The sequence below is a fragment of the Sturnira hondurensis genome, unplaced genomic scaffold (assembly GCF_014824575.4).
Source record: "Sturnira hondurensis isolate 20B ecotype Veracruz unplaced genomic scaffold, ASM1482457v3 Scaffold0008948, whole genome shotgun sequence".
Classification (NCBI taxonomy): domain Eukaryota; kingdom Metazoa; phylum Chordata; class Mammalia; order Chiroptera; family Phyllostomidae; genus Sturnira; species Sturnira hondurensis.
Window position 1 is genome coordinate 2,660,066 of NW_028081579.1, and position 22,036 is coordinate 2,682,101.

The 22,036-nt window shown below is 37.3% G+C and overlaps 1 protein-coding gene across 5 annotated transcripts in view; it reads right to left on the reverse strand.

The window, feature by feature from the left end:
• Positions 1–1,663: 1,663 nt before the first annotated feature.
• Positions 1,664–22,036, reverse strand: part of MIPOL1 (mirror-image polydactyly 1) — a 300,958-nt gene continuing 280,585 nt past the window's right edge. For all 5 annotated transcript variants that reach the window (XM_037056425.1, XM_037056427.1, XM_037056428.1 and 2 more), the window contains one exon: positions 1,664–1,950. In XM_037056425.1, coding sequence (XP_036912320.1) covers positions 1,884–1,950 — 67 coding nt within the window. In that variant the 3' untranslated portion in view covers positions 1,664–1,883. The remainder of the gene's footprint in view (positions 1,951–22,036) is intronic.

Genomic DNA, 22,036 nt, shown 5'->3' on the forward strand with positions numbered 1-22,036 from the left:
ACCTTATAGGAAAAAAGGGGCTTGGGAAAGAAGGATTCCAAGTCATGAAAGGCAAGGACCTTCATCCAAGATTGCTCTATCCAGCAAAGCTTTCATTTAGAATGGAAGGGCAGATAAAGTGTTCCTCAGATAAGGTCAAGTTAAAGAAGTTCATCATCACTAAGCCCTTATTATGTGAAATGTTAAAGGGACTAATCTAAGAAAAAGAAGATAAAAAACATGAACAGTATAATGACAGTACACTCACAATTATTAACAATGACACCTAAAATCAAAACAAAAAGAAACTAAGCAAACAAGTAGAACAGGAACAGAACCACAGAAATGGAGGTCACATGGAGGCTTATCAACAAGGGAGTGGGAGGGGGAGAGATAGGGAAAACGGACAGAGAATAAGTAGCATAAATTGTAGGCAGAAAATAGACAGGGGGAGGGTAAGAACAGTATGGGAAAAGTAGAAGCCAAGAACTTATAAGTAAGACACATGGACATGAACTAAAGGGGGGAATGTGGGTGGGAGAAGGTGTGCAGGGTGGAGGGGAGTGAAGGGGGGAAAGTGGGACAACTGTAATAATCAATAAAATACATTGAAAATAAAAATAAAATAAATAAAACTGCCCATAAATTTTAAAAAATTGTATGGACTTAGAAAAATTTTCACTTGCCTATAAACTTTTCATGAATTCAATCTCTACTTGTTTTTTCATTCAATTCTAGACATACTCATTTCCTGTTGGCCTTTCATCTCTTCAATCTAAAAGAAAGAAGATATTTTTTCCTACAGCCATATATATAAATCTTAGTTTTATTAATAATTTCATATGGTCATAATTGACTGCTTTGTTGCAACTATTTTAAGTTATCTCAAGTAAAAAAAAGTAGGTAACCTGAACCAAGTTCTAGATTTGCTTTTTTCCAAGACCTCACGTTTTTACATTATGATTTCACTATAATTTCATTATAATTTCACTGTATATTACATATTGGATTCTCCTTCTCCACAACAAAAATTCGAATGGTAATCTAAATGAAAATAATAAAAAAGAATACTTAACATGTTCGATGGCCTTTTGCATGCTGGCACAGACAGATTTTCGAGTCAAAAGTGTCCCAGTCTATTACACAGACTTGGCAACTTCTACAGCTTAAACAAAGTTCAGACAGTTACTGAGACCAAACATTAAAAAATATTGACATGAATTTACAAGTACACATTAACAATATCTTCTTTTTATTGAAAACAGTCAGCAATATTTTTATTGAAAAAATCATGCCTTGGTTAATTTTAATGTACCAAACTATAATAAAAAATTATACATTTAATTCTTAGTATCTATACTTAATATTCTTTAATACTAACAAAGATTACATGTATGCATTGAAGGAAGACTATAGATTCTTATGTCTCAGCTTCTCTCATTAGATAAGTAATAAACCCTATATTGAAAAAGTACATGTTTTTGAAGTTTTGACCTAACACAGTGGATTAAGGTTTAGACAATATTTACTTTGCTGCATTTTGATTCAGAAAGGACCACATGTGAAGATACGATCCTGACCAACTTCACAATGTTTCTGTAATAGTCTCTCAGTAAAAAGAGTTATATTAAATATAGGGAGATAGAAAATAGTTACAAAATAAACTACAACTTTTTAGCTACCCTTTGGTAAAAGTCTGTAGTTAATACATTTGGATAAATAACTCAAGTCAGCAACAAAGTGGTTAAACATTTGTGATTTGATTTTATCTCAGCTTGGAATGTGGTTGGAGTGTCCCACTTCTAACAACTGTTTGCTAAGTTAAGGCTTTAGTGTTTACACAGTGTTGAATGAAGCAGCCTGGTCACCAGATGTGATTGCTTCCCAGACTGTCGTTTTTTCAGTCAGATCACTGTCCTCACGGTTCCTGTTCCAACCTTTTTCCTCAGGACATCCACCAGTCGTTCCAACCTAAGTTAGGGGTGGGGGGTGGGGAGGGTGGAAAGAGAAAAAAAGAATATAGAAAGTGCAGTTATTGTCTGGAATGTTTTGGCTGAAAAAGGACAGTACTTGCCTGTGACCAAGCAGCCCCGGGAGTCGTGCTGAGAAACAAAGCGTCATGTAAGCAAGGCACACTGGTGTGGGCTGCCAAGTATTTGAGGTTAAAAAACAGCAACAACACAAACTTTACCCCAGATTTTCAGATTATGTCAGCATTAGACGCTACATGAAAAGACACTCATTTCAATACATTCACCGATGTGCATTACGGCTGTGAACCTGCCATTTCCTAGGCAACGACAGGACAGCACGTTGGGTGCAGAACGGCTCCAAACTGATTTTTGCCTAAGAGGTGCTCACTCCAGTAGAGAAGTACTAGCAACCTTATGCCTGTTACTTAGCTAAAAAGTGACATGTGGGTATACTGCAAGTTTCTTATGCACTATACTTCTTTTTCATAGAGCCACCTGTTGAAAATAAAACCAGGAATTAGGTGAAAATAAAACCTCAGTGGCATGAAAATAATTTAAATATATGCAAATGACTTGATGGTGATAAAGCGAGACTTTCTGCAGCACATTTAAAAACTTTGTATTCCAGAGTAGTGTAAATAGGCTTTTTAGTCAAAGATAAGTAATGTTTAGTTCATTAAAAACTTACCAGTTATACTGAAAATAGAGTGAAAAGTTCCAAAGTCCATTCTGAAGTTTTTAAGCTACTTTATGGGAGGGAGCTAACATTCATGTGGACCAGTGAGAGTTCTGCTTGACCCAAGATGATGGAATCAGACCATTTATTTTTTCTTTTATTTTCTTTACGGAAAGTATAAAACGATAACTGAAAGCATGCTTGGTGTTATGCACAGAGAAGTCTTTATTGTAGATGGAAAGCACGCCCAGCAGTTCTCAGACACACAGCCTTACGTCCTCAGAGACCGCTGAGGGACACCGTCTGGTCTGCCCCAGCCCGCCTCGTTTATACGGATCCACGCATGAGGGTCCTTTGCAAATAAACTTAGGACCGAGCTAGACACTAAAGAAATGAGGGCATTCTTGGTGTCACACACACTGACTCAGACGACTCATCAGCTGCTTCCAACACTGCAAACTCACTCCAGGTTACTGGATGATTCTGTGTATGCGGAGTCCTGTTAGAAAACAGGAATATGAAGTGAAAGAATTTGGTGCATCAAAAATCGTTGCTTTGAGAAATGTGGTAACGAGTGAAAAGGCAAATCTATGCTATGTTTGCCACTACAGATTCCTCCAGTGACAGCTACACGTAAGTATTAGACGTTCCCCAAAGGACCTTCGGCCTAGTGGTGGAAACACTTGAACTAGAAGACTCATTGGACAGTTCACCCTATTCAGACAGCAGTTTGTGTAAGTTGGACCAGTGATACAACTCAGCACTGTCTTATACACTCTGAATATTACGATTCCTAGGATTACAGAATCCCTTTAATGTAGACAAAGTTTCACTACCTGGGATGGTGGGGGGCGGGGAGGAAAAAGTCAGCATAAAAATGTTAAATGTATTGTTAAAAGATAACTAATTTGAATTAACTGTTGACAAATAGCTGCCAGTGGGAATCTGGAGAAGACATTAAGAGCATTTCTCCGCATGCATTACAAAAAGTCAGGAAATAATTATTTCAAGTTGGTTAAATATAAACTTCCTCCACAAAATCACCCACCCCATTAAAACACTTCCTGATAGCCCTGGCTGGTGTAGCTCAGTGGGTTGAGCGAGGGCCTGCGAACCACATGATCGCGGTTTGAGTCCTAGTCAGGGCACATGCCTGGGTTGCAGGTCAGTTCCCAGCAGGGGACACGAGAGGCAACCNTTGAATTAACTGTTGACAAATAGCTGCCAGTGGGAATCTGGAGAAGACATTAAGAGCATTTCTCCGCATGCATTACAAAAAGTCAGGAAATAATTATTTCAAGTTGGTTAAATATAAACTTCCTCCACAAAATCACCCACCCCATTAAAACACTTCCTGATAGCCCTGGCTGGTGTAGCTCAGTGGGTTGAGCGAGGGCCTGTGAACCACATGATCGCGGTTTGAGTCCTAGTCAGGGCACATGCCTGGGTTGCAGGTCAGTTCCCAGCAGGGGACACATGAGAGGCAACCATACATTGATATTTCTCTCCCTCTCTCCTTCCCTTCCCCTCTCTCAGAAAATAATTAAATAAAATATTTTTAAAAAAACTTCCTGATAATGTGTTATGAAAGTGAGCTCTATTCTGCATGACTGTTACTATCACTACAAATTCTGAGTCAGTGGAATCTGACATTACTGAGGTAACTCTGTGTGCTTCTTTTGGCTTCTCCTTTACCGATAGGCTCTTCTTACTTTTGTTTCCTTCTTATACATCCGGACTTTTTTCCCATTTAGAACTAGTACATCTTGCTAAGGGAAGAGGTTAGGAGGAAATACTTAAATATCATGTTTTGCAATGTCTTTACTGTATTTCAACAATTACTAGATCGACCACATTCTCAGTTTATCCAGGTTGAATGATTTATGAAAATTTGATCTCAGAAATGAGAAAAATGTCAATTACTTAGTTTTGTAAAAGCGTACTGACTTCTGAAACACAATGAAGCACCTATTCCTTCCTGTAAGGAATGAAATACACCTGCCAAACGCTGACTGTGCCAACAGGAAGGTAGGTGTGCATGTCTGTTGAAACACCTTGCAGGATTTGCCTGTAGGCTACTCTTTACTGTCCAAATTGATAATATCCTTTAAAAAATTATGTCGCTTACTGAAATAGGCCCCAACGACTCTACAGTTTACTCAACAATAGCTTCCCAAGGGCTTCATGACACAGAAAAATGGTTAGAGCTAGGATTAGAGTTTCTCCATTTTAAGTACGAGGAAACTGAAGTGTAGATAAGTAGACCCAATTACAAGGTTGGGTGGTAACGGCGACAAATCTGGGCCTGGTTTCCTTGTTCTTCTTCCGGTTGTTCTTGTTCTACTTCTACTCCTTCCACTTGCTCTTGTTCTTCTTCCATTCCTTTCTTGTTCTACTTCGACTAGAATCTGGGTTACTGGGAAACCAAGGATTTCAGATGATGGGTTAATGGATTATTTGTCTGAATAGCTGCATAAAAGTTTTCCTCAAATTTTTGCTGAAGTCAAATTGGGAGCATATTTGTTGGTGTATTTCATCTGCTATTTTAAGTAACACTAATTATAGAAGAGTAAATTGATGACATTGCACATAATTAGGAGTTAGTAGTTTCTATTTATTTTTGCTATAATTTCTATATAAACTTGAAAAATGTAGTTACAGTTAAGTTTTAGAGAGAAATCCTATTTTTTGATTGAAATTATTTTTATATTTTCTATGTATCTATTTAATAGGTATGTAGTACAATGAAATACATAGACGGTCTGTCCAGAAAGTATCCAGCCACACTCTATGAAAAATAGAGCCATTTATTGAAGAAGATACAAGACACAGGGAACACTGTACACAGGAAAATGACGCCTCAATCCCCTTCAAAGCAGGCACCTTGGGACCTCGCACGGTTCTCCCAGTGTCCTTCCCACTGTTCAAAACACTCTGCAAAATCCTTTGTTGGAATTGCCAACAGGTGCCGTATCATATTTTCCTGAATCTCATTGATGATCTGTAATCTCTTCTCTTTCTTTTTTTAAAGATTTTATTTAATTTTTAAACTGAGGGGAAGGGAGGTGGAAAGAGAGAGAGAGAGAAACATCAATGTGTAATTGCCTCTTACACACTCCCCACTGAGGACCTGGCCCACAACCCAGGCAGGTGCCCTGACTGGGAATCCCACCAGTGACCCTTTGGTTTGCAGGGTGGTGCTCAATCCACTGAGCCACACCAGCCAGGGCTGTAATCTCTTCCCTTTCAAAGGTGATTTTAGTTTGGGGAAAAGCCAGAAGTCACAGGGCACCAAATCTGGGCTGTAGAGGGGTTGAGTCATCTGGGTGATTTGATGTTTCACCAAAAAACCCCATACGAGAAGTGATACATGAGTGGGCTTGTTAGGGTGATGAAGCTGCCGATTGTCAGTTGCCCACGGCTGCGGCCTTCTGAATCATCTGAATAGCTTCCGTGGAGGAATGTTCAAGCTTAAAGTAAAATTTGGTGCCGTTTGGTTGCTCTACTTGTTCAGCCCTTTTGAATGCGATGGCCACACAGTACACATGCTCACTCTAATGCACCCACTGACTAGAGAGGGAAGTTGTCATGGTTCTCACATGTGCATTCCAGTCCACTCTCCTTGGCTGCCAGGTTACATCAATGTTGCTCAAACCATTCTTTTTTTTTTTTTAAAGATTTTATTTATTTATCTTCAGAGAGGAAGGAGAGAGGGAGAGAAATATCAATGTATGGTTGCCTTTCATGTGTCCCCTGCTGGGAGTTGGCCTACAGGGAACCAGCCTGCAACCCAGGCATGTGCCCTGGCTGGGAATCGAACCGCGATCCTCTGGTTCACAGGCCCGTGCTCAATCCACTGAGCTACACCAGCCAGGGCTACAAACCATTCTTGTTATATTAATAATGGCTGGACTTACCTGAACAGACCTTATAGTTTTATTTTTTATTTTATTTACTTACTGAATTTATTAGGGTGATGATAGCTTATCAAGCCGTACAGGTTTTAAGGGTGCAAATCAGTAACACACCATCTACACGCTGCATGTGCCCATCACCCAAAAGCAAATCTCTTTCCATCCCTATTTATCCATCCTTTGTGCACCTCCACCCTCCCCACCCCCTCTCCCGCTGGCTATAACCACACTGTTGTCTGTGTCTACAGAAATACATAGTTTTCCATTAAGCAGATAAACCATACGTTATTTACAATTTTCCTAACTGGTTTACTTTCTCATTTTCACTCTTAAAAATATTGTGATATACTTTAAAAGGCAGTAATGCTCAATAGATACATACTAGGATACATACATCCTGTGCCAGGAACTATGAGAAGGGATATACACACATAAGTAATTTTCATTATATCTCCGTGACAAAATCAAAAGTACTTTGATCAGAGATAACTGCTAGTGAGTTCCGCTGCAGTACGAGGTAGCTACGACGGCTTTCCCCACTGTGCGATACCATTTCCAAAAGTACCATGACTTTTAAGCCTTATTTTTACATTTTTGTGGGCCTGAATTACTCTTATCGACTTGATAATTTGTTGCAAAGTGACAGACAGGAGTAAAAACAGAACAAATTCCTCATTATTGGTTGGACTGTACTGAAGTAAAAATCTCATTACAGATTCTATTTTTGAGAGTAAGTTTTGTATTTGTCAATGTAAAAGTAGCATTCTTCTTGGCCAGACCAATTATTCCAGAAAAACCATTCCTATTATTTAGGCAATGGGGCTGCCCCATCAAATAGATTTGACTATAAATTTTTTTTCATGGAGAAACAACCAGGAATATTCAAGAGAGATGGATAACAATCATCCTTAGCAGAGGAGACAGAAAAACCATGAAAAGGGCTGCCCATATAGTTTGCCATTTGTGTGAAAGACCTGCCCTCCTTCAACCATGGCAGCACTGTGGGAAAACTTTAAATGTATTTTTTCTTGTGCTATAATGGCTGTTCTTTCTCTGCTAATCTTTTTAATGTCAATTTACTTTACCAACTTTTCTTTACACTTTTCACGATTTCCTCAAGACATGTTCTTGCTCCCTTGATTCCACTTACATGCTGATGACTTCCAGCCCTGGCTGGTGTGGCTCAGTGGGTTGAGTGTCAGCCTGTGAGCCAAAGGGTTGGTGGTTTGATTCCCAGTCAGGGCACACACCTGGGTTGCAGGCCAGGTCCCCAGTAGAGGGTGTGTAAGAGGCAACCACACATTGACGTTTCTCTCCCTCTCTTACCCTCTCTCAAAATATAAATAAATGCAATCTTTAAAAAAATGCAGAAGACGTCCAAATACAGACCTCCCTCCATCTACAAACTCTCTCCTGAATCTGACTCACATATCCAACCACCTTTAAGACATCTCCTCTTGCTTCTTCCAAAGGCCTATGCTCCTCAGCATACGTAAAACAAAACTTATGTCACCTCCTTCGTATGTTTCAGTATTTCTTATCAGGATTAATATTGCTATTCATTAATTCACTCCACCCATTACGTCGAAAAAATTTAGAAAAACTAGATACATTATTTTTTTCTCACTTAAGCTTGGACCTGTGAAACCTGTGATGAGACCACTAATGGAGACAGTGGGAAGCAATGAAAGGGTTTTTTTTAACTTATCTAGTACCAGTATTTTCATTTTAAAAAGACCACACTGGCAAGAATATAGGAATGGGATGAAGGCAGGTTAGCCTATAGGTGAGAAGTCCAGATAGTTTCTTGTTAAAATAATACTGTTGAGCACAACAACATGAATGTACTTAAAGCCACAAAACCGTACACTTAACATAGTTTAAATGGTGAATTTTATGTTTTGAAGATAAATCACAATGAAAAATAATCCTAGTGAGATCTGAATCAGAGCTGCAGCAGTGTAGATAGAAGGAAGGAGATGAATTTGAAAGCTCTCTGGAACACGGAGTCAGGACTTAGTGCCTTTGAGAGTAGGAAGGGGGGAGATGGGGTGGTCAAGAATAGTGATGCCCAGCCTCTGGTGTGGTGACCAGACAGACACTGATATACTAACCAAGACAATGGAGAGGAAGAGCAGCAGACTTTTGTTGGGGAGTATGTGTGTGCGCAGGTGAATCCAGTTTGGTACCCACAAATTTGAGATGTTGCTGGGATAGTAAGTGGGGATGTTAAGTAGACACTGTATATAAAGGTATGTGTTAAAGAAAGAATTCGAAGTTTATGAGACATAAAGTAGGAGGTAGAGAACGACAGGAATGAGGCTGGTGGGCCATGACTAACTAGGTCTTGCTCTAAGTTGCCACTGAAGCCATGGAAGTGGATGGGAATGTTTAAAGAGAAAAATATAAAAGGAGAAATGAGGTGGGAAGATGACAGGACCAGAATGAATACAAATTTTTAAAGGAAAGAGGTTGACAAAAGAACTTGAGAGAATAAGGAAGTGAAAAATGGATGGAGAGTAGGTGCTGTAACAGAATCCAGAGCAAGGAATTTCAAGAAGGGATTGATTGACAGGGTTAAATACTTAAACCAGATCAAAGTGAAAAGTGTTCATTTGATTAAGAAATGACAACCCTTTCAGTGCCGTTTTAATGGCATGATGGAAGCCTGAATGGAATGTGAAAAAGTGGTGACCGACTATTGGCTGTTTTATAATAGCTTGGTTAGAAAGTGAAAAGGGCTGCAGTTAGAGGGGGATGTTAGGCTGTAGACATTTTTAAAGAAACAGATGGCCCAGGAATATGTTTATGAACCATGGGAGGGAAAACTAGAGGAAGACACTACAGTATGAGGGATGAAGATGAGACCTTTTAAAAGAGGTTCTCAGAGGATGGAGTTACAAGCATGACTATTTCAAAGAATAATCATTGAAAATCAGACTGGACAACTTTCCCTTGGAGACTACAGGGAAATAAGTGGAAAGAATACAACTGTAGATCATTTCGTGGGTGTAAGGAAATTAACTGACTGAGCGTATGCTTGTTAGATGCAGTTTGCTGCCTGGATCTCTGCTGAAAGCAGAGGGTGGGGAAAAGAGGCTGGCAGAGGATGGTGACAGTTTAGTGGGACAAGAAAGGGACCACGGGCATGTGAAAGGAAAGTCAGGTGGTAGTGATGACCCAGATGCAGCCTGAGACTACCAAATTTGTGGGAGACACTGACCATCATAGTACTGTGACTTTTTTCTTCTTTAACCTATACTTTGGGGGATATAGGGTGAGAGCAAATTATGGTGAGAGAAAAAGAGGTTACATATGACTTCCTGGGCATGTGGGCCAAGAAAGACAAGGGTATAAGAAGACTGTCCTGGGGAGAAAGAGATTAAACCTAGAATCCAGATTATGTGGAGAAGAAGGCGAGTCTGCAAGGGGCTGTTAGTGCAGGAAAAAACGGAGGGACCAAGGGACTAGATGTGGTCTTATTTGTGCTGAAGCCGAAGAGCAAGAGAAGTTGGAGAGAGGCTGTGTTTACTGTCAAAGAAGCAACTTTGATCTTGGGATTTCAGATGTAGAAAAGTTCTGAGTGATGACAACAGCCATTGTAGCTGAAGTGGAGAAGAAGAAAACATTATTAGCCACAGGAGGCAAGAGAATAGGACAGATGAATGGCACTGATACTGGTGTTTCTTAGTGTGAATGCAGAAGTCGGGGAAGAGACACGGCATCGGGTGCCTGAAAATCACAATAAAGGAATGGTGCTGATCAGTAGAGAGCCCTGAAGTGGACAGACAGAGAGTGGTGACGCTGCACGTTGTAATCTGATCACCAGTGGCATGGAAACAAGACTTTCTGGACTGGGATGACACCTGGAAAATATGGAGTGTTTGCAGAACACTGCTTGCTGAAGTTGACGTCATACCTAATATGGTTCACTGCCCACAGCACGCACTCTCTTTTTAAATTAAAATTTAATGACTGTTCTGTATTTCAACAGTCAAGATATATTCATGAGTCACTCATTATCAAAGCTAAATAATATATTAGAAAATATTACCAATCTAACAATACTCTGATGGTATTGTGCATTCTGCCTTACCCCCAACATTTTAAAAAAAATTAACAGGTTCACTATTAATAAATAAGGATTAAAAATAGATCTTATTTTAAAAATAGATCTCATTTTTGTAAAACTTTAGGCCTAAAATGTTTTTTGGTATTATTGTCAGCAAGTCAATGTTAATAATAAATTGTGGTGAATTTGGACATGAGTATAATTTACTTATCTAGAATTGAACAGTATAATAATGATAGTTAAAATACAATTGTATTTGTAATTGTACTAAAGAAAATGAGGGAAACATTGATAATATCAGAGATGTAGGAAGCCAAAGTAATTATCACAAGATCAATTTACTGAAGGAAAAAGAGGATAAAGGACAATTATATATTATATAAATTCATATGAAATATTTTGAAAAGGATGCCACAGAAATTTCATGATAAGTACATAATAAATAGGGATGGATCATAGATGAATACCACTTTTAAGATTTTTATTATAAAACAGATTATCAACACAAATAGCTAGTGAAATTATTATTTACTTTTATTATTTATTTATTTGGGGGGAGTATTTTTTTAAATTCTCACCCAAAGATGTATTTATTGACTTTTTAGAGAGGAAGGGTTAGGGAGAGGGGTGGAGAGAGAGAGAGCGCTTGGGCAAGAAACACCAATGTGAGAGAGAAACATTGATCAATTGATCAGTTGCCTCTAATACACGACGACTGGGGATCGAACCCACAACCTTTTGGTGTATGTATGATGCTCCAACCAACTGAGCCATCTGGCCAGGACGTTGAGTATTATCTTAATAATAGATTTTTAAGCCCTGACTGGTATGGCTCAGTGGATTGATTGCCGGCCTATGAATTGGAAGGTTACTGGTTTGATTCCCAGTCAGGGCACATGCCTGGGTTGCAGGCCAGGTCCCAGCAGGGGTGCAACCAATCTGTGTATCTCTCACATTGATGTTTCTCTCTCTCTTGGTCTCTCCCTTTCCCTCTCTACAAAAATAAATAAAGTCTTTTTAAAAATAACAGATTCTTAACATTGAATTTATTTGGGTTACATTGGTTAATAAAATTATGTTTCAAGTGTACAATTCTATAAGATATCATGTGCATATTTTATTGTGTGTTCATCATTCAAAGTCTAGTCTCCTTCTGTCACCATTTTTACCTGCCCCCATCTCCCTTTCTCTCTGGTAATCACTCTACTGTCATCTGTGTCTGTGAGGTTTTTGTTGTTGTTTTTGTTTAATCCCTTCACCTATTTTACCCAGCCTTCCTCCCCTCTGACATCTGTCAGTCTGTTCTCCATAGGACAATGTCTTTTTCAAGAAAAGATTGAGTTAAAAATCTTAGCTTAGTTAAAAAATGTCATTGATAAAATGTACTCACATATGCTCTGACAATTTGAATCAAGCATTCATCTCCCTGTTAATCCTCCTATCAAGATCTTTGAGATTAGCCCTGGCTGGTGTAGCTCAGTGGATTGAGCAGGGGCCTGTGAAGCAAAGGGGTCACTGGTTCAATTCCCAGTCAGGGCACATGCCTGGGTTGCAGGCCAGGTCTCCACATGAGAGGCAACCATACACTGATGTTTCTCTCCCACTCTTTCTCCTTCCCTTCCCCTTTCTCTAAAACTAAATAAATAAACTATTAAAAAAGATCTTTGAGATTAAAAAGGAACTGAAGAGTGTATGTATTATAAAAAGGCTCTTTTCTTTTAAAAATTCTTTTAATTTATTGACTTTAGAAAGAGAGAGGAAGGGGGAGAGAGAGAGAAACACCAGTTTGTTGTTCCACTGCTTTATGCATTCATTGGTTAATTTTTGTATGTGTCCTGACCAGGGATTGAACCCACAACCTTGGTATATTCATTCGGACGATGCTCTAACCAACTGAGCTACCTCGCCAGGGCCTTTTATTATTTGTTTGATCCACTGCATTCAGGTCTCTCCAATATTTTATGGCTGTCATGAGATCTGAGAATTTCCATCAGTACTGAAATGTTGGTAAAGTTATAAACTATGTAAGCTGAAGTAGAGTATATGCTTAGATATAACTTTCAGATCAATACTGTGAATTAAGTTTACATAGTTTCTACAACCTCTACTATTGCAAACACAAGATGATAGTCAGGCAACGAAGATTACAAAATTTTTATGGTTCTTGAAGTGAGTGTGGGCTGCATCTTTCCTACCCTCTACATGGGATGGTTTCCATAACATTGGTTTTGTGTGGGCAGGACTGTGAAAGGAGAAAAGTTAGTCTTTATTTCTCATAAAGCTATGCCTAAATTAACTAGGTAATGATAATTATTAAAATGAAATTCCAATAGCAATAAAGAATTCTAGAGGGAGAGAGAGAAGCAAAAGCAAAAATCAAAAAACAAAACCAACGCTAAGCAGAAATTTATCCAATGGCACATCTCTGACTTCCCATCAAGAATCTTACCCATTAAGCTTCTCCTCCCATTGAACCTAAATAGTAGGTTCTTTAAAAACATGGTTTTTTTTTAAAATATGTGATTGAAAAAAAGGCTACCAACTATATCTGTGTTTTATTATTACATCTCTGTAATAATGGGACTACCATCTCTGTCCTACGTACAAAATCACTCCTATTTGTTGTCAACTGGGACTACATTTATTTTTTAAAAAAAGAAGAAGAAAAACAAATGGGTTCATGCAACGACATTTAATTTCAAACCATTATTACTAATCATTTACTAAATTAATTTGATTGTTGATTTCTACTGTAACTTTCACATTAATAAAGCTAATTGAATCCTTTTCCCCAAACTGTTTTTTAAAAGATTTTATTTATTTATTTTTAGAGAGGAAGGGAAGGAGAGAAGGAGAGAAATATCAATGTGTGGTTGCCTCTCGTGAGTCCCCTGCTGGGAACTGGCCTGCAACCCAGGCATGTGCCCTGACTGGGAATCGAACCACGATCGTGTGGTTCGCAGGCCTGCGCTCAATCCAGTGAGCTACACCAGCCAAGGCTCCCCAAACTATTTTGCTGTATAAAAATATTTTGAGTCATTAGAGTAAATGATGCAAAGAAATAATATGGATAGACTAATTTAGCTCCTCAGATATGCCACTGTATCAAGCATTACCATTCATTCATTCAGAAATATTTTTGAGTGCTTATTCCACAAATGCCACATTCTGAACAGCTGTGTTTCAGGTGTGCCTACTACAGATATATATCACATGAAGTCTATTTGCATTTTTACAAATACAAAATCTTCTGTAAAGATGAATGTATAAGAAATTCTCAGTAGTAGCAAGTTATAATATAGTGAGCTCTAGGTTATATCTTTTACAAATAGTTCTAAGGTTTTAAATATTGTGAACAAGAGGGTGTGTTACACAGGAAGATAATGAGAAAGTGAGAGTGTATTGTACTCAGGCATCGCCATGCCTGGGTCATTTTATTTACCACGCTTGGTTTGGCTCTACTTTTAACACCAAGAAATTGCTTCCCAACTTGAAATTAAGCAAAAACCTGGGGTTGACTTCCCAGACTAAATAGAACACAGCAAAAGTTAACAGCTATATATCCAACTATGCTTAGATTAGAAATCTGACATTCCTAAGAGAGAAGATGTGACTGTGGAAGTGGAGTCAGAGGCAGAGAGTGGAAGACTGCTATTCTCTGGCTTTGAAGACAGAGAAAGGACCTCGAGCCAAGGATGCAGGTGGTCTCTAGAATCAGACTCTCCTGGACCTCCCAGAATGGATGCGGCCTGCCCATTCCTTGATGTGAGTTACCCCAGTGAAACTGATTTTGGACCTCTGACCTCCAGAATTGTTGAGATAATACACTTAAGTTGTTGTAAGCCCCCCTAAAAGGAATGTGACATTCCTTATTCGATGTCACTAATATCTAAGTTAGACAAGGTACTGAAAAGTTACCTATATTTTATTTTATTATTATTTTTTAAATATTTATTTATTTATCTTTAGAGGGGAAGGGAAGGAGAGAGGAAGAGAAATATCAATGTATGGTTGCTTCTTGTGCATCCCCTGCTGGGAACTGGCCCGCAACCCAGGCATGTGCCCTGACTGGGAATCGAACCGCGATCGTCTGGTTTGCAGGCCCGCACTCAATCCACTGAGCTACACCAGCCGGGGAAGTTACCTATATTTTAAACAAACTAACATTGCTCCCTTGTAGGTAACCTTGAAAAATTAGGCTCACTAATCAATCATGATATCAATTATTATCAATTTATATGATCAATAAAAATAAGAGGTAGACATGGAACAATCAAAATATGTAAAATTTGGCATTTTTACTTTTGTTTCACTCCATTTTAAACTTAGAACAAAGAGAAGGGTTAAAACTATATTTCCTTCTTTATATATCTCTAAGTTTTAGAATTTTAAATTACTTTGGTATAATTTATCCAATTTATCCAAAGGGCTTAATTAAGACTTTGTTAGTCAACCAGGTGTCTAGACAGCCTGCTGGATCCCGATCAGTCTATGGCAGCACGGGCGCAATGGGTGACGCCATTAGGTAAGTGCTCGCCAAAGATAATGGAGGTACTTTGCGCATGCCCCTAACTCAGTGTCGGAAAGCGATTGACATAGAAGGGTGAATTAAAATTGCGTCAATGTACTGGCTTCTTTCACTTTGTCTGTTAGAGAATACTGAAATCACGTAACAGCCCTAAGAAAACTCAACACTAATAACAAGCCCACGAGGCTCTAGGAGGCCAGGGATAATGTGCATTTTGTTCATCACTATATTCTTGGTTACTAGCAGAACAGTCCCTGGAAAATCAATAGGATATTGTTTATTTATGAATAAATATCACACACACATATACTGAGAATTAGGAGTAACTTCATTTATGGTTTCCATTCTAAAGTAATGGAATAAAAGTTTGATGATGAATCCTAAAAGTAGGTTTCAAAAACAAAGAAAATTACTTCCTGTAAAGATTTGAAGTGAATATTTCACTTGGTCAAGGGCCTTTGCAAAAGTTCATCAAATGACAAAGCAATTACCCGAAAAGAAGGGATTTCTCCCACTTCAAATGGAGGCAGTTTAGGGGCTTGCTGGAAAAGATGTTAAGTGAAATTTCACCCCAAGTGAGAACTAAATTAAGGTTACCCTTTTTGCATCAAGAGGAATTTAGTTAATGTGCTAATAAATTACTGATTCTTAAAATCAGCATCTTCACCTCTTCTCTTAGATTTCCTAACTTACCAGGAAGCAAAATGAAGCATACAGAGGAATGAAATTGCCATAGATAGGAATTACTCACGCATCTTCTGTGGGAAAAGCATCAGAGTCACAACCAAGCAGCCACAGGACAGAATACAGGAACAAATTTGGTAACAAGGACAAACATTTTAACTATCCCACTCCAAACTCTTTTGATTTCTAAGACTTGAAACAGGGTTTGCAAGTAGCATTTTTAGAAAGAATGTGGATCAGTGGGGTGGTTCTTCTTTATTTTTTTAATTACGGTTTTTGTGGTTTGCCTTGTCCCACAGGTTAAAGGATGGTCCATATGAACCTCCGCATAAGTTACCACTGAAGCCACAAAGAAGACCTTTATTTCTTTCAGCCTGAAATGGATTTTTATTTTGGTTATAGCATTGTCCTATTTTAAATAGCATTTTCACCATTTTTAGAGTCTTTTGTTAAACATTAAGAGTGATGTAATTTCCTCCTTTTTATTGAATTTTTTGGGGTGGCATCGGTTAGTAAACTTAAGGTTTCAGGTGTATGATTCTCTATATAACATATCATCTGTACACTGTATTATGTGTTTACCAACCCAAGTCAAGTCCACTCCCATCACCACTTATCCCCCCTGTACCCCACCCTACCTCCCACACCCTCCTTTTCCTCTGGTAATCACTGAACTCTTGGCTGTGTCTGAGTTTTTTTCTTTGCTTAATCCCCTCTTAAATATTGTTTTGAAAACTACTGAATTATGTTGTCCTAAAAGTTTTTTTCCTTTGGGGAACTGATCTTTGTTTTCAAGATAAGATATAGTAAATAGAAGTCTGGAGTTGAATCTCATTCATGGTATTTTTAGACGGCTTTGCAGTCACTGCTTCTTTCTGGCAGCTTAAAATGAAACGTTATCAGACTTAAATGTTTTACATAAAGTCCTAAACTTTTTTATATGAATAAAACAAATTAATCATCCTAAAACATTAAAATTTAGCTAAGTAATATAATCATACTAGTCAAAGGACATATATTATTTAATTAGAATTGCCATCACAACATATAAAAGGTCAAGTGTTATAGACGCCTATGTAAAAGAATGAAACATTCATATTTCATACATTTCAAAAATAGTATATATTCCAAGCATATACATGTTTTGTACTTTATAGATAAGGAATTCTGTATATATAGAAAGACAAACATTTCTGACAGAATTTCATTTCTTTCTGATTTTTAATGCCACCATAAATGCAGTTTCCATTCTTTAATACATATTCACTTCACAGTTAATACATCTCAAGCACCATGGAAAACTTGTAATTAAAACACATGCATCTTTCTGTGTTAAAGGGTTAGTATTAAGGATTAACAGGCTTTATTCTCAGTATCCAGATTCACTGGTATTAAGTTAGTGACATAAGAACATATTAACTCTTTGGAGCTGACAGGACACTATTTAGTAAATTGCCTTAGTGGACTGAGTTACAGTGATCTTAAATGTGAATTACAGTTATCTTCAAATTTATTTACAGTGAGCAGTTTACTCACTGAGATGGATTTTCCTTTGACTTACAGTGTTTGCACTATTAACAATGTATATAGATTTTTATATTCTAGAAACGACCTTAAGTTTGACACTAAAGATAATAAATAAAGCCACACATGCATATAATGATTATGGTTTATAGAGTAATAGATGACATTTTGTAAGGGCCAATCAAAACTATTTGTTTATCTTAATTGGTAGAGCATTTTCACCTGGGTATGAAGAACAGCATCTCAAACCTGTGTTCTGATAAAACAGATACAATTCTAAAGATTTTCAAATATTCTATAAAGCATGATACATGAGAGTTATAATTTATTGTTATTTTTCCTTACATCAATTTAGGTCTGGGCAACATAGTAGTGTTTACATCTTCTGGTATATGTTTTGTTATCAAAATTTTGTAGAAATACTTCTTTTGTGTAAATAACCTAGATGATATTAATGAATAACTGCTACACTGTGAATCTTTGTTGATAGCCTGTCCTCATCATGTGCCTTTTTAAACAAAATAATTATAAGAATTCTTTCTCCATGCTGCTTTCACCTACCTATGTCTGGACTGCACCCCCACAATTCCTCCCAATGATACCAACGCAGGCACCGACCTGCTGTCTTCCTGGTAGAGGAGACAGACACTGTCTTTTGAAGAATGACACTTCAAACCGCAGCCTTGACATTCGGCCCGTCTTCAAATGGCTTGAGATACAGCTCCGAAGAATAATAATCTTTATCATTCAGAATAACTTTGGACACTCTGATTTCCAGCACTAAACTCTACAGAATGAGTTTAATTATGTGGGAAACACGGTTATATAATCTAAACTGCTGTCATTCCAAAGATATTCTCATGGATTTTTCTACTATTCCCAAAGAAGAAGCCTTACAGGCCCATCCCTTTTTTTGCTCTCCAGTTTCTGGAAGCCAATTTTGATGAGTTTTATATCTGCCATCACACAATACTGTTCTCAAACTCAATATTTTTCTCATAAGTTTATAAGTTAGGGTTATACAAAAAGGAAATGAAATTACTTCTTCGCACTGAACTAAAGACATTCTATTAATGGCACGGTGTTTTTCCTATCTCTTAGGCAGAAAAATCTGAAAACACCGACTACTTCTTTACTCCTCACATCTCTTTAGCCGCCAGATCACACTGTTCTCCCCTGCAGTGTTTCTGATCCGAATCCCTTCCTTCCCTCCTCACTGCTACCAGCCTACCCCAGCACACCAGTTGTCTGCGCTGCTACGCTATATTATTATGATGGCTTCTTAGCTAGCACTCTATCCTCTAACACAAACCTGCTTCAAATAATCCAAAATGCTAAGTGAGACTGGTGTTCCTAAACCGCTATTTCCATCAAGTAACCTTTGCCGCTAACAAAACTCTATAGAGGCTTCTTAGTCCCTGTCACACAAAATCTAAATGCCTCTGCCCACTGTTACAGGCATTCAGTCATTAAGACTAGCTTAGACCATCTGATGTCATCACAGGAAGCTGGGCTCGGCCAGGCTGACCTTTGTACTGCCTCCTCTCAGGACTTCTGCTTCCAACAGCTCCCTCTTTCCTTTCCCCTCTCTTCTTTCCTCTTTGCTTATTCTTTTCCCACTCCTTCTGCAGGGCCAAGTTCAATTTCCCCGAGGCTTCCGTTTCTCTGTAGTACGTGCATTGCACAATTAATAGATTATTTAGTACCATTCTGTTCTAGAAAATAAGAAGAAGACAAAATCTATGAATATATTACTAACATTATATCAGCAGGATGTCAAATATTCTTTAACTCAATGATTCCACTTTCAGGAATTCGTACCTTCCTAAATATTTAGCTACGGCTATGGACAAGGAAGTAGTATTTGGAAATCACTAAATACTAATGCTGTGGTGGGCAAGAGCCATACAGCACACCTTTTACTGATTCCACCAAATTTAACAGGGAGCTAAGCATATAATATTTTGTGTGAGTTCTCTTTATATCTTGTAATAACAGTAACGGAGATGAAAAACATAGTCCTAATTGACTGCTTTCTTTCTCCCTGCACTGGTCCGTATTTCTACGAAGACCCCGTATCTTTCCAATTTCTAATCCCATATATTATGTAGTCAGGCTAACAAGAAACTTTTTGTGTGAGTGCTTATAATGAAAGAGCTAGCAGAAAAGGTAGTACAAGATGTTATGGAACAAGTTAAAAGAGTTCACTTAGTCATATTGTTACCTCTTTGTAAAAAAGTTTCCAGAGGCAGTGCACTTCTGATGCTATGTACACACAGCCACAGACAGAAGTCATTCATATTAATCTGTCAGAAGTGCGGGTCCACTATTCTGACATGCTTGTGTGAACAGAGGATGACTTATCCTCAAAGCAAGCTATTAACTCCTGTCTAAACTTTCTCTCTCAATCTGAACTATATTACAGGGCAACTCTTTGATGGGGAGCACATGCTGCCTTATTCAGCTTGACATCATTCTGCTCTATTATGTGCCAGTGTCTTTGAAGGACATAAAAAAGCCATATTAAAAAGTACAGAAATTTTGAATAAAAATTCTTAGTCTGTGTACCATAAGAAGCACATCTAAATTAAATTCTAGCTATTGCTATATATGTCCTTATATATTCAGCTTTTATAATTTAGGTCATTCTTACCATAGAAAGTGTATATGATAAAGTGTTTTATAATTAGAGGGCAAGATACATATCTATATCGATATATACAATAAAGAATCTAGCACCATGTTTCCCTTTTTCCCATATACCTAAAGAAATTTAAAATCTACAGTTTTTCAATTGCATCTCTATAAAGAGCCTAATTGTTTTTCTAATTAATAGGAACCTTTCCTAACCATTCTAAATAATTTTTTAACTTAACAATTCCACTTCTAGGAATTTGTGTTCCCTGCAATAATTGCAGATTTGGGCATATAGCTACCTGTAATTATGTTCCTTGCAGTTTTATTCAAAACACGTAAACAGTAACGATAATAAATTAAATAAATTACAGTACACCACACAATAGGTTTAAGTTCATTAAAATTATTTAGTAAAATATAATGTCTAATGACACGGAAAGTCATTCCCAAGATTAAGTGAATCAGCTTATATTGTATGTATTATATAAAAATATTTTGTAAAAATGCTAACGTAGCAACATTAAGAAAACTTTTTAAAAAAATTTATTTATTTTATTTTTGGGGGGGGGAGGGAGGGAGATAGAGAGGGAGAGAAACATCAATGTATGGTTGCCTCTCGAATGGCCACTACTGGGGACCTGGCCTGCAACCCAGGCATGTGCCTGAGTGGGAATCGAACAAGCAGCCCTTTGGTTTACAGGTTGGTACTCTATCCACTGAGCCACACCAGCCAGGGCTAAACATTTTTTAAAAATTCATGACTATTGCTTTAGTAATATGCAAAATAAACAAACAAACAAATTGGTTAAAGAGTATTTTAAAAATATTTGGACTATCTAAAATGTTATTTAATATCTATCTCAATAAAGATGAGTACAGGTACTTAACTACTAAAGTAAACAATGGCATTTGGAAGAAAAAAATTCAACCTATCTACTTCCATCTTCACTTACTTTTTTGTTGCATCTTCCACAGGTATGGGGACTCTACAGGCTGACAGAGAGCATACGGCTTCAAAATTACATGTGGCTATAAAGTTTTTATATTCAGTACATGTATTACCCAGGCTTTACAATTTTAATACCTAGAACTTTCCTAAAAAAATAAATTAAGGGGACATATGGTACATGAGGATGAAAAAACTATTTCGGTGTTTTTTAACATCATGAATCAAGGCTGTACGATTTTGCTAATTAAGTATTTACAAATAAAAAAGTATTTGAACTGAAGAGACATTTCCTTATACAGTCAAAGCTATCTCAGGTACTTTCCTTTAATCTCCCACACCCAAATGAGGCCAATCTGGCGAACGAGAGTTCAAACCTCTCACTGTGTTTTGATCCTGTTTGTTCTATCCTTGCAGGATATTTACTTTGGAAGAGGAGATTTATGGCTGAAGAACTATGACTAAATCGCTTATTTGCTAAGATAAAGCACCCTGCGTTAGTATTAAGGTATAAAAACTATTATCCACTGAACTAGTAATTAATAAAAACATCCTTTTGTTAAAGAAAAAAAAGTACACAAAGACCAAGTTTATAAATAGTTACCATACTTTTTCTAGGCACTTAATTACAAATAAAAACCTTCAGTAGGTAACTCAAAAGAAGTCAAGTTGCCTTAGTTATATCATAAAGTACTGAAATTAAACAAATAAACCTGCCAATGTAAAAGAAAAAATGTTCTGTTAAAAAAATAACATAAACAAAACTTTAAACAGGGAAAAAAGTTCATAGTCCATATAATAAAAACCTATTTTATTTACTATCCTGGGTTTATATTAATTAATCAACAAAAATTAATAGTCTAGTACAAAATGGGAAAAGGTCATGAATAAGAAGTTTACTGAAGATAAAAATATTAAAAATTGCTTAACTTCATCCATAAGTTAAGTAAGCATAAAGTGAGATATAATTTTTCATCTTTCCAATTACAAGATTAAAAATTCTGATAACACTAAATAGTGGTGAAGTTGAGGGGAAATCAGCATTCTCACAGATATCACTTGTTCATTTAACTTTTTTAAAAGAACAATTTGTCAATATTTGG